This window comes from Ylistrum balloti, unplaced genomic scaffold (assembly GCF_031769215.1).
Source record: "Ylistrum balloti isolate Yb309-2 unplaced genomic scaffold, AGI_CSIRO_Ybal_v1 Utg370242, whole genome shotgun sequence".
Lineage (NCBI taxonomy): Eukaryota > Metazoa > Mollusca > Bivalvia > Pectinida > Pectinidae > Ylistrum > Ylistrum balloti.
Genome location: NW_026782196.1, coordinates 1,591,999 through 1,606,569, shown reverse-complemented (window position 1 = coordinate 1,606,569; position 14,571 = coordinate 1,591,999). Strand labels below are relative to the sequence as shown.

At 35.6% G+C, this 14,571-nt stretch overlaps 1 protein-coding gene across 1 annotated transcript; it reads right to left on the bottom strand.

Annotated features, from left to right (window-relative positions):
• Positions 1-220: 220 nt before the first annotated feature.
• LOC132552277 (BLOC-2 complex member HPS5-like) lies at positions 221-14,544 on the bottom strand. The gene is made up of 14 exons (XM_060216440.1): positions 14,091-14,544; positions 13,207-13,324; positions 12,782-12,946; positions 11,565-11,675; positions 10,572-10,685; positions 8,384-8,490; positions 6,584-6,763; positions 6,244-6,352; positions 5,989-6,144; positions 5,401-5,476; positions 4,801-4,866; positions 1,959-2,047; positions 1,568-1,644; positions 221-925 (listed from the first exon to the last, which is right to left on the bottom strand). Exons 1-14 carry the CDS (start codon positions 14,542-14,544, stop codon positions 840-842), a joined length of 1,908 nt encoding a protein of 635 aa, XP_060072423.1. The 3' UTR covers positions 221-839.
• Positions 14,545-14,571: the final 27 nt, after the last annotated feature.

Here is a 14,571-nt window from a genome sequence, read left to right as displayed (position 1 = left end):
TGCACAAATGACATCTTTATTACCAAAGGGAGGGGTTTCTGTTACATACAATAAGATGTTAAAATAGACACACGTTTTTCCCCATAAACCTCCAGTTGTATTGTATAAGCACTAAATAATACACTCATCGACAATTAATGTAATGTTATTTTTTTTTTGAAAAAGGATATAACTTCAAGACAAGATATATGTATGTTTTCTTGAACTATTTAGTGTCAAAGGGTGTCAAAAAATCCATTTCTTATTACGTCTTAATGCTTGTGTTATTTTATTGAATGGACTTCCAAGTGTTTACTAATTAATCAGGAGAAAAGAAGGCAATGTTATAAAGTTTTTCTGATGGACACATTTATAATCCATAGCAATGTCGTCGGGTTAGAAGGTTTGATAGGTGAAATGTCAGATGGACCACGGCTTCCTGTGATCTCATCAGTAAGGTTACAAGTGTTGTCAGGAGTCACAAACTATCGAAAAGAATTCAAAGGAGGAGCAAAGAAAATCACAGCTACACACATTGTAGTATACAACATACATGATTCAAGTTTATATATCTTTAGTATCAAAATGGAATGTACAGACAGAATGCCTCCAGAGGCTCCCCTTTAGCTGCTTGTCACTCATCAGTGTGTTATCCACTGTTGGCATATGTGGTGGTGTCATAAATATATCATACTTATCACATTAGACATACAAGTCAAAATAGTTCACAAGCAATGTATCTCCAAAGTATAGGTCTCAATGAATCCCAAATAAGGAAAACAAGTGTCACATTGGTAACATTGTAATGTGGTGAATGTCACACACCTGTAACAGCATGTCAGGTGAGAACAGAATAATCATTACACATGTGTAGGCTGTTGATGTGAAGGAAGGCCACACAGGAGGCACATCTTCTCTGGAACACACAGTCGGTGAAACAAATGGCCTGCAAATCAACATCAACATCGTGAATGACACAATTTTTTTAAGTCATTCTATATAAAGTACATTCAAAGAATACAAGAATGGAAACCTTGAAAGTCATAATAATTTTAAAAACAAATTTTCTTTTCACTCTACCTAATGCACTCAAAAGTTAACAGGCATATTATGGTTTTTCACCCACAAGTTTTAATCTGGATTTTTTTATTTAGTTTGAGATGTAAAAAGCAATATTCAAAAGACGGAACATGCATTGCATTATTATCTTTTTTCTAAAAAATCATTAATCTAAAGTATTGTTGAAGATTTAACAAATATTTGTGAAACCTTCTATGAAATTAAATTGTGTAGGTAAAATAGGAATTAAAACAAGACAATACAGCAAATTACTGTTCCCCACCAACGCACCATCTCTTGATCTAGGTCAAAAGTCAAAATGTAGGTCTAAATGACCTACATTCTTACAAAGGTCAATCCCTACCCTGAGTACGCAATGACAAGTCATGTAGGAGAGAGCGGCTCACCAACAAAGCAGAATGATAGAGGAAGAGAAGGAACCATGTACAACACAAAACCAGTTTCCTCGATTCTCCATGGGAGCCTAATTAACATATCAAAATACATTGCAAAAGTAGGGTGGACATACCACATTGGAATGTCAGGATGCCAGGCTCGACGTGGGAAACTGCCTCAGTCAGGGATAAATTACAACACATGCAACTCCTGTTTAAAAAGAGATGGCAATATAAGTCTGTGTGTTATGCTATAAAGTATCAACTTAAACAAAGCTTCTTCTCAACTCAGTATCAAATTTCAAATTTCAAATAGTTGTGTCATTATTTTTTTACTACTTTCAGGGACTTGACAAGAAATGAAGCATGTGATAAGTTTTTAAATGTTTACAAATAAGAACCATTATCTGTTTTTAGATAGTTCTAATGAATTCACAATAATGTGCATCAATTATAATATTCATTTCTATTTCTGAACTATTTCAGTACATTTATCTGAACAGTTACATATTTCTAGATAATAACCTGGACAACTTAGCACTGATGCCCCATTGACTTTCTCTGTCTTCCTGATATCTTTCACAGGGCTGGGCAGCTTCTGGCATGTAGGAAATCTGTAACGATACAGCTAGCCAATTATACAGCTACAATGACTTTCATATTTCAAAGCATGAACTAAGCATTGTAGAATACCCAATAAAAAAACTGTATCTGTACACATCTACCAACAATATAGTGAGATATTTATACAGCCTTGTATGTCACAGTATCTGTACTCATCTACCAACAATACAGTGAGATATTTATACAGCCTTGTATGTCAGTATCTGTACACATCTACCGACAATATAGTGAGATATTTATACAGCCTTGTATGTCAGTATCTGTACACATCTACCAACAATATAGTGAGATATTTATACAGCCTTGTATGTCAGTATCTGTACACATCTACCAACAATATAGTGAGATATTTATACAGCCTTGTATGTCACAGTATCTGTACTCATCTACCAACAATACAGTGAGATATTTATACAGCCTTGTATGTCAGTATCTGTACACATCTACCAACAATATAGTGAGATATTTATACAGCCTTGTATGTCAGTATCTGTACACATCTACCAACAATATAGTGAGATATTTATACAGCCTTGTATGTCAGTATCTGTACACATCTACCAACAATATAGTGAGATATTTATACAGCCTTGTATGTCAGTATCTGTACACATCTACCAACAATATAGTGAGATATTTATACAGCCTTGTATGTCAGTATCTGTACACATATATAGTGAGATATTTATACAGCCTTGTATGTCAGTATCTGTACACATCTACCAACAATATAGTGAGATATTTATACAGCCTTGTATGTCACAGTATCTGTACACATCTACCAACAATATAGTGAGATATTTATACAGCCTTGTATGTCAGTATCTGTACACATCTACCAACAATATAGTGAGATATTTATACAGCCTTGTATGTCAGTATCTGTACACATCTACCAACAATATAGTGAGATATTTATACAGCCTTGTATGTCAGTATCTGTACACATCTACCAACAATATAGTGAGATATTTATACAGCCTTGTATGTCAGTATCTGTACACATCTACCAACAATATAGTGAGATATTTATACAGTCTTGTATGTCAGTATCTGTACACATCTACCAACTATATAGTGAGATATTTATACAGCCTTGTATGTCAGCATCTGTACTCATCTACCAACAATATAGTGAGATATTTATACAGCCTTGTATGTCACAGTGTCTGTACTTATCTACCAACAATATAGTGAGATATTTATACAGCCTTGTATGTCACTGTATCTGTACACATCTACCAACAATATAGTGAGATATTTATACAGCCTTGTAAGTCAGTATCTGTACACATCTACCAACAATATAGTGAGATATTTATACAGCCTTGTATGTCAGTATCTGTACACATCTACCGACAATATAGTGAGATATTTATACAGCCTTGTATGTCAGTGTCTGTACACATCTACCAACAATATAGTGAGATATTTATACAGCCTTGTATGTCACACATCTACCAACAATATAGTGAGATATTTATACTTGTACACATACAGTGAGATATTTATACAGCCTTGTATGTCAGTATCACACATCTACCAACAATATAGTGAGATATTTATACAGCCTTGTATGTCACAGTATCTGTACACATCTACCAACAATATAGTGAGATATTTATACAGCCTTGTATGTCAGTATCTGTACACATCTACCAACAATATAGTGAGATATTTATACAGCCTTGTATGTCACTGTATCTGTACACATCTACCAACAATATAGTGAGATATTTATACAGCCTTGTATGTATCTGTACACATCTACCAACAATATAGTGAGATATTTATACAGCCTTGTATGTCAGTATCTGTACACATCTACCAACTATATAGTGAGATATTTATACAGCCTTGTATGTCAGTATCTGTACACATCTACCAACTGTATAGTGAGATATTTATACAGCCTTGTATGTCACAGTATCTGTACACATCTACCAACAATATAGTGAGATATTTATACAGCCTTGTATGTCAGTATCTGTACACATCTACCAACAATATAGTGAGTGAGATATTTATACAGCCTTGTATACAGTGAGATATTTATACATGTCAGTGTCAGTATCTGTACACATCTACCAACAATATAGTGAGATATTTATACAGCCTTGTATGTCAGTATATGTACACATCTACCAACAATATAGTGAGATATTTATACAGCCTTGTATGTCAGTATCTGTACACATCTACCAACAATATAGTGAGATATTTATACAGCCTTGTATGTCACAGTATCTGTACTCATCTACCAACAATATAGTGAGATATTTATACAGCCTTGTATGTCACAGTGTCTGTACTTATCTACCAACAATATAGTGAGATATTTATACAGTCTTGTATGTCAGTATCTGTACACATCTACCAACTATATAGTGAGATATTTATACAGCCTTGTATGTCAGTATCTGTACACATCTACCAACAATATAGTGAGATATTTATACAGCCTTGTATGTCACAGTATCTGTACACATCTACCAACTGTATAGTGAGATATTTATACAGCCTTGTATGTCAGTATCTGTACACATCTACCAACAATATAGTGAGATATTTATACAGCCTTGTATGTCAGTATCTGTACACATCTACCAACAATATAGTGAGATATTTATACAGCCTTGTATGTCACAGTATCTGTACTCATCAGTAATAACAGTTCAAAAAACCAGTTCTTACGATTTTGCAAAACAAATAAAGCCTATTCTACTTAAAGTTCCAAACATACCAAACTATCTCTGTCCCTTTGTGATGTACCCTTTGCCATCTTCTCCTGCATCACACAGTACCGCAGCTAGGAAATGAAGTAATTTTTTACAAAGTTAATCAAGTACATCAAACAATACATGATAATTTCACACTATCTAACAGTTAAACCAAGCAAATTATTCAAAAATTTTACTAAACAAGAGGTCAAAGGGCATTAATGTGTACTTCAATAATGTAATTGAAGCTAAGAAATAAAGAATATAGGCTGTTGAGTGATATCACACCTAATATTATAATTCAGGTAACTACAAAACCTTGGAAATCATTAATAACTGAAAGGTATTTGAACAATGAAAATTAAACTAAGTTTGTAGGACTGAAAGCATGTTGAAAATTGACGATTAAAGGTCCTTTGATATAATTCTGAGACACGTTTCATGAAAATCTGACTAGTGTATTATGTAATTGTATACAATGATACAAAGTGTCTAAATGTTTCAGTGATATTAACTGTAGTGTAAGATTTCACAATAAAAAAAGAACCATTCCAATGTCACCAAAGAATTGTAATAAATTAATTCAAGGAAACAGATTCAAAGTGTTGGTAGTGTATACCTACCTCAGGCATTAGAGTAGTTGGTTTCTTGGCCCACAGGTATGAGTCCAACTTCTCGAGGAAATTATGAGTCACATTGCTACAACATCATCAAGACCAAACATTTCATTACAAAAATTGGTATATTTGAAATTCAAAATAATGAACTCATTTAACAGAACCACAATACTTGTACCTCTAAAACAAGTGGCTTATGTAAGATCATCTAACAGAAACAACTGATTAGCTACAATTTGTCTCATCGGGTTTGACGACCTTGTGCCAGCCAAGGTCATAAGACAAGTGTCAAGAGGAACACCAAGAGAGGAAAACAAAGCACAGAGGAAAATATTTCAGTATAAAGTAAACAGTAGACACACTGAATGATAAGTTGTAACATTAAAGCAAATAAATTCTGCTTTGACTAGAGATTTTGGAAAAAGTTATGACCGGTATAATAAATCTAAAACATCTAATAGATAGAAACATACAAATAACAGAATGAAAACAACACATATCTGGAATGACAAGATGATGATCAAATCGTTGCCATAAGTCAAAAGTGGAGCGATAAGATGAACAAAAATATGTTAGTAACAATTTTATACTGACCGTTTAGTTCTGTTCAGTAACATAGTAATCAGGGCCGACTGATGAAAATATGCAGACAATTGTCCCTGATGAATGTCCAGTTCCTGAAGAATGGTCACCGTGGCAACAGGTCCAAGGTGGCACAACATCAATGAAGCAAAGTCCTCCCAAGGAATACAACCAGGCCAACTATATTCCTTACATACATCTTTTGTGTCTCCGCGGTAACTTGGAGGCCGCTTGCTGGCTTCCTGTAGATCGTTCTTTGCCCCATCTTGAGATGTATATCCAGGACTCTTTACACTTGTGTTTGGGATAAATTCACTCATACTAGGCTTCTTTATTTCTAAATCCGGATTTTCACTATTTTTATTTGACACTTTCACTTCACTACAGCTATCATATTTGTCTATTTGTTCTCCCTCTTCTTCACTATTGTCTTTTGAAACATTCCCTGTTTCCAAAGGATAATCTTCAACATCTTCACTATTGTCTTTTGAAACATTCCCTGTTTCCAAAGGATAATATTCAATAGCTTCACTATTGCCTTCTGAAACAGACCCTTTTTTCGTTGGATAATCTAAAATATCTTCACCATTGCCATTTGAATCATAACCTTTCTCCACTGGATGGGCCTGTAACTTTTCACTATTGTCTTTTGAAACTGCCCCTTTAGTAGCTGGTTGATCTTTAAACAATGCACCACTAGTGCTATGACTAGACTGTAGTGACATGTACTGTCTGTGTAACAGATGAACGACAAAAGTCCACTCCTCCTTTGTCTGAGGCACATAATCTGTAAATACATGTTGTAACACTAGTGTAAAGTGTCATCCTCTACTACTGAACTAATCTCATCGCAGGCTAGCAGCCAACATTACTGCAATCTACTAACAGGATAACTCTGCTCAAATTCATACTTATTTGTACATAGCATAATAATAGTTTTATGTTTACATAGTATAATCACTGCTTTATGTTTATGTAACAGAGGTAATTTTTCATCTCAATGTCTCCGCTAGGAATCGAACCCGGGACCCCTGACTTACTAGTCTGACGCTCAACTAATCGAGCTAAAGAGAATTTCTCTCTAGCGGAGTGGTATATTGCGGCTGGTACTTTAAAGGGTTACATACTCCCCCTCCAGGAAATAACTCATCCTCGAGTTTCCAGGGGTTACAGCGATGCTGGTGGGGCATGGCTAAGTACTATTCCCGGGTCCCTACATGGGTGCCAATGTAACAGAGGTCATTTTTCATCAAAATGCCTTACTAGTCTCACGCTCAACCAATCGAGCTAAAGAGAAGTTCTCTCTAGCCGGTGATATATTGCGGCTAGTATTTTACCAGGGTTACATTTACATAGTATAATCATAGTTTTTGTTTACATGGTATAATCATAGTTTTTGTTTACATAGTATAATCATAGTTTTTGTTTACATGGTATAATCATAGTTTTTGTTTACATGGTATAATCATAGTTTTTGTTTACATGGTATAATCATAGTTTTATGTTTACACAATATAATCATAGTTGTATGTTTACACAAGGAAACAGTAGTTAAATATTACATTATCATACATTATTCTATTTCACTGATTGAACAATGCAGGCTTTAGTCTATCTATCCATACTTAAAGTATCTATTGATCTATAACAGTACCAACACAATAGAATCTTAAATTCGAGAGAAAAAGGAACCCATGTTCAACAGTGATAATATAAGCAGGATGTGTTAAGTTTCAAGCTCAAGTTGATTACATGTATTAAAATGAACAGAAGGTTGATATGCAGTTAATTCTCTCTAAACTGAATATCCATTGAACCTAATACTTTCACAAATTAGGAAATAATCTAAATTAACTGATTCACCTTAAATGAAGAAGACATTTTCATAAGCATAGTTGATTTTTCAGAGTGGAGAGATCTTCAGAGAAGTTAAGTTTTGAGCAGATTTAAAATTGGACAGTGCCAATTTGTTTAAAGAGTGACTTCAGATTGGGAAGAATTGGCTAAGAGTAAATTTAACAGATTGAAAAGGTATTGTTGAGAAAGAATTTCATATTGGAGAGGGCTGGGCAAAGGAATTTCAGGTTGAATATGGCCATTTAGGAGAGAATTTCATCTTGAGAAGGCCAGTTCTGACAAAATTTCAGATTAGAGGAGGCTGATTAAGAGAGAATTTCAGACTGGAGAGGGCAAGTTCAGAAAGAATTTCAGACTGAGTTGGGTTAGGTATGACAATATTTTAAGTTTGAGAGAGCCAGGTAAGACAGCATTACACATTGGAGAAGGCCATTTTTGACAGAATTTCATATAAGAGAGAGCTGGTTAAGAGAGAATTTCATATTAGAGAGGGCCAGTTAAGAGAGTTTTACTGCATACATGTACTTACACAGAAGTGACACAAACTTACTGTATTTGCTGCTAAATAGACTGATGTCACCTAAGTGTACAATGGTAGTAAAGATATCCTCCCTTCTTTGTAGTTGCTGTAGCAACTGTAGGTAACCACGCCAGAAACTGCACAAAACCAAAATAATGATAATGTAATCCAAGGCTAAAGAAAGTCAGGAAATGTCTGTAAGATGAATGCCCTTCCTCAAATACTTATCAGAATATTTTGATTACTTTGCAGAAGTTGTTAAATGTCATCATTATACTACCCCCAGATAGTTATAATACAGGTGACATACCCTGAACATTATACTACCCCAGATAGTTATAATACAGGTGACATCCCCTGAACATTATACTACCCCAGATAGTTATAATACAGGTGACATACCCTGAACATTATACTACCCCCAGATAGTTATAATACAGGTGACATACCATGAACATTATACTACCCAAGATAGTTATAATACAGGTGACATACCCTGAACATTATACTACCCCCAGATAGTTATAATACAGGTGACATACCCTGAACATTATACTAGTCCAGATAGTTATAATACAGGTGACATCCCCTGAACATTATACTAGTCCAGATAGTTATAATACAGGTGACATACCCTGAACATTATACTACCCCCAGATAGTTATAATACAGGTGACATACCCTGAACATTATACTACCCCCAGATAGTTATAATACAGGTGACATACCATGAACATTATACTACCCCCAGATAGTTATAATACAGGTGACATACCATGAACATTATACTACCCCCAGATAGTTATAATACAGGTGACATCCCCTGAACATTATACTAGTCCAGATAGTTATAATACAGGTGACATACCATGAACATTATACTACCCCCAGATAGTTATAATACAGGTGATATACCCTGAACATTATACTACCCAAGATAGTTATAATACAGGTGACATACCCTGAACATTATACTAGCCCAGATAGTTATAATACAGGTGACATACCCTGAACATTATACTACCCCCAGATAGTTATAATACAGGTGACATACCCTGAACATTATACTACCCCCAGATAGTTATAATACAGGTGACATACCCTGAACATTATACTACCCCCAGATAGTTATAATACAGGTGATATACCCTGAACATTATACTACCCCAGATAGTTATAATACAGGTGACATCCCCTGAACATTATACTACCCCCAGATAGTTATAATACAGGTGATATACCCTGAACATTATACTACCCCAGATAGTTATAATACAGGTGACATACCCTGAACATTATACTACCCCCAGATAGTTATAATACAGGTGACATACCCTGAACATTATACTAGCCCAGATAGTTATAATACAGGTGACATACCCTGAACATTATACTACCCACAGATAGTTATAATACAGGTGACATACCCTGAACATTATACTACCCCCAGATAGTTATAATACAGGTGACATCCCCTGAACATTATACTACCCCCAGATAGTTATAATACAGGTGACATCCCCTGAACATTATACTAGTCCAGATAGTTATAATACAAGTGACATACCCTGAACATTATACTACCCCCAGATAGTTATAATACAGGTGACATACCCTGAACATTATACTACCCCAGATAGTTATAATACAGGTGACATACCCTGTACATTATACTAGCCCAGATAGTTATAATACAGGTGACATACCATGAACATTACACTAGTCCCAGATAGTTATAATACAGGTGACATACCCTGAACATTATACTAGCCCAGATAGTTATAATACAGGTGACATACCCTGAACATTATACTACCCCCAGATAGTTATAATACAGGTAACATACCCTGAACATTATACTACCCCCAGATAGTTATAATACAGGTGTCATACCCTGAACATTATACTAGCCCAGATAGTTATAATACAGGTGACATACCCTGTACATTATACTAGCCCAGATAGTTATAATACAGGTGACATACCATGAACATTACACTAGTCCCAGATAGTTATAATACAGGTGACATACCCTGAACATTATACTAGCCCAGATAGTTATAATACAGGTGACATACCCTGAACATTATACTACCCCCAGATAGTTATAATACAGGTAACATACCCTGAACATTATACTACCCCCAGATAGTTATAATACAGGTGTCATACCCTGAACATTATACTAGCCCAGATAGTTAAAATACAGGTGACATACCCGGAAGAATGCAATAGTCCCAGAAATTCCTCTCTCTCCATATCATCTTCTGCAGCATTTAGGACATGGATGATGAACTCAGGCTTTTTCCAGTCTGCTAAATGACTTCCTGGCCTAAAATGCATTTCAGATTATCCAAAATCTATATCAGGAAAGTCACAGTATGATACATAGTACATAACATTAAGTAATTACAGATTGCTAAAAGTCTCAATAATCATAATTTTAAGTGATATTTTCGTAACTTTTACTAAAAATTTGAATATGTATTAATGCTATCAGCTTCACACTTCATTTCTTTCTCAAACCATGTGATATTTACTTTTTGTATTTACTTGTTGCTAAACCATTCCATACAGCATACTGAAGATGTTTAATTTCAACTTATACTGAATGTCTACTCTCACCAGATGTCACCTCCAAACTGATGTGAATTACCATCAGATGCCATCTCATTTCATGTCCATTCTCATCTAATATCAAATATTGTCTGGATTCAACTCTCAGTGGATATCAAATTTCCAAGATGTGTAAGGGTTACAGGAAAGGACAGAAGGTGACAGTATGTAAGGATATGTGAAGGTTACACAAGGACAGAAGGTGGCAGTATGTAAGGACATGTGAAGGTTACACAAGGACAAAAGGTGGCAGTATGTAAGGACATGTGAAGGTTACACAAGGACAAAAGTTGGCAGTATGTAAGGACATGTGAAAGTTACAGGAAAGGACAGAAGGTGGCAGTATGTAAGGACATGTGAAAGTTACAGGAAAGGACAGAAGGTGGCAGTATGTAAGGACATGTGAAGGTTACAGGAAAGAACAGAAGGTTGAAGTAGGTAAGGATGTGTGAAGGTTACAGGAAAGGACAGAAGGTTGAAGTAGGTAAGGATGTGTGAAGGTTACAGGAAAGGACAGAAGGTGGCAGTATGTAAGGACATGTGAAGGTTACAATAGGATAGAATGTTGTGGTATATATAGGTCAGATTTAGCTACCTTGGTAGATTGTCCTGTCCAATCAAGTCATCAGCTGGTCTGTTCTCCACTAACAACATTTCCAGCCACTTCAAACGAACAAGGGAATGACCATACACAGAGTCACCATGTCTGAAAAGAGTAACAAATCATACTACAGAAAAAGAATATACTGTTTGTAAACATGGTTTTAGAACCTGCTTCTTTTCTATCTTTTAAGTTTGTTTACAAAGCCTACCTTACACACCTGGTTTCTGCTGGAGCCCTTATTTTTGAAGGTTTCGTTTTTACAACCTATCATTTACACTTTCATTACTCATTTTCCAAATCAATGGTTTAAACACTGACAACAGAAGACATGTAAGCATTAAAACTTTCTAGAGCTGGTACTGTCACAAAAACCATGGTTAAGATCTGTCAATAGCCATGACCTTGATACCACAATATATTTAGGTATACATAACTCTGACCTTACAGTTGTTATGGTAAAATTCAGGCCGACATAAACTATTACTGTTCTTTTATTAGCCTCTGTGAAATGTGAACATCGCATATATGTTGTACTTGTCTATTAGTTGTTGTGGGATCTATAACCCTGTTGTATGTGTAGCACTCACCTGTTAGTTGTCATTAACCCTGTTGTATGTGTGGCACTCACCTGTTAGTTGTCATTAACCCTGTTGTATGTGTGGCACTCACCTGTTAGTTGTTGTGGTATCCATAACCCTGTGGTATGTGTGACACTCACCTGTTAGTTGTTGTGGGATCTACAACCCTGTTGTATGTGTGGCACTCATCTGTTAGTTGTTGTGGTATCAATAACCCTGTTGTATGTGTGGCACTCACCTGTTAGTTGTTGTGGTATCAATAACCCTGTTTTATGTGTGGCACTCACCTGTTAGTTGTAATGGTGTCAATAACCCTGTTGTATGTGTGGCACTCACCTGTTAGTTGTAATGGTGTCATTAACCCTGTTGTATGTATGACACTCACCTGTTAGTTGTAATGGTGTCATTTACCCAGTTGTATGTGTGGCACTCATCTGTTAGTTGTTGTGGTATCAATAACCCTGTTGTATGTGTGGAACTCACCTGTTAGTTGTCATGGTGTCATTAACTCTGTTGTATGTGTGGCACTCACCTGTTAGTTGTAATGGTGTCATTTACCCAGTTGTATGTGTGGCACTCACCTGTTAGTTGTAATGGTGTCATTAACCCTGTTGTATGTGTGGCACTCACCTGTTAGTTGTAATGGTGTCATTAACCCTGTTGTACATATAAGGATAGAAATACTGGCTGACAGACTGACTGTGGTACTGACACATGAAGTACACATCCAGGGGCTGTATATGTGGACTGTCCTGACAGATCTCCAAGGCTCGGTCTAGGTTCTCCTCAAACAACCTTTATAATGATAAATAGTACTGTTGTTCCAAGAATTCTATTTCCTAGAGGGCAGGAACAATCAGCCCTTCACCACAATTCAACACAGAATGTTTTTTCAACAAGGACTGACCAATAGTTTAAATAAACATTCACAGAGAATTAACGTAGACTTTCAATAAAATGATCCTGTCTGGTTACAAGTTACAGGATTTATACAGTTTGTTCTGTTAAACTTTTCAGCAGAGTCCAATCCTAATGATGACCAATAATAAACTTACTTGGTGACACAGGAAAGCACTTTTTCTGTACAGTAGTTTCCAGTCCTCAATATGTCTACTGCATAATGGACTTCCTTATTCATCAACTTCACAAAAAATATGTCTTTCTTGTAAAACTCTAAAATGGTTAAAAAAAGTTATGATACTTCATTCTTAAACATGAGCAGTGATAGAAGCAGCCATCCAGAATTTATTGATATAATTAACATGAGTTTTGACTGCTACGATGCTTATCTCAAAACTGATAGCTATGAAATGTTTGTCAAATTCAGTGTCTGTCTGATTGAATGAGACACTCCTCTGCTGGCAGCAAATGAGTGAGACATTTCTTTTAGAATAAATAGAAAAATATACATTAGACTCCAGAATATGTTTTTATAAAAATAGCTTTGGTGTGTTCATGTTGTGTGGGCCGAGTTACCACACAGATATACTTCCGTTCCAATTTTATTAAATTGTATGAAACAATGAAATCAGCAGTGTGATATAAGTGATAAAAACTTATTTTCTCACCAATACAATGTATCTCTTACAACAGTGTAATGGATTTTGATACACAGAACATCCAGTACACTAGTTGGAGTCATATGTAACATATTTGCTGTTCCCTGCATTGTGATTTGTATTGTTGTGTTGAAAATTAAAACAAATTTATCTGCCTTAGCCACTAACTGAGGAAACTTGGCTTCAAATTTGATACAAATTTATCTGATTTAGTGCCAGATGTAACCAAGACATCAAGGATTTAAATCTGCTGAACCTGTACAACAGATCTTTTTTCTATTTCTTCCTGCAGTGATTCCTTGATTGAATGATGTGGGTAAGACTGCTGTATATGTATGACTGGTTCAATTCAACCTTGTTTACTTTATGTATCAACTTACCATGTAAACATCTGGTGTAGGTACACCAAAACTGGAACAAGTTTCCTTGGTAACTGTGTAGATTTTCCCTTATCTTGCACAAATCAAGCAGAAAACAATAATTCCGCATAAATGTACACACATCCTCATCAGATGAATTAAGCCTCTCAGCAGAGTCCATCTTAGGTAGATCTTTGTCACATAGCTCCCCAGAGTCCTGGAATGAGGGCTGTTGTTTTGGAGTATTGGATGCTGAACTAATATCACAGACTTTTGAATGTTCTTCTTCAGACTCTTGAAATGATATTTCATCCTTGTTTCTCACAGAACATGTTTTACCTTCAGCATTATTATCAGTGATGTTATCAATTTTAGTATCTGAAGGCTTTGAATACAAAGACACATAACCATAACAACCCGCCAGGAAACAGGTCCGAGCTAGCTCAGCCACATTGTTAAAGAGGTCATCAGGCATATGAAATGGGTCAAGGCTATGGATAGT

What these genes read in the sequence shown, in the direction of transcription:
- LOC132552277 (XM_060216440.1), bottom strand. Translation starts at nt 14,544, where the DNA reads ATGCCTGATGACCTCTTTAACAATGTGGCTGAGCTAGCTCGGACCTGT. An exon ending in CTACACCAGATGTTTACATG is followed by an intron (nt 13,325 to 14,090) that starts GTAAGTTGATAC and finishes TAACCATTTTAG; the next exon opens with AGTTTTACAAGAAAGACATA. An exon ending in CAACTACTCTAATGCCTGAG is followed by an intron (nt 4,867 to 5,400) that starts GTAGGTATACAC and finishes TTCATTTCCTAG; the next exon opens with CTGCGGTACTGTGTGATGCA.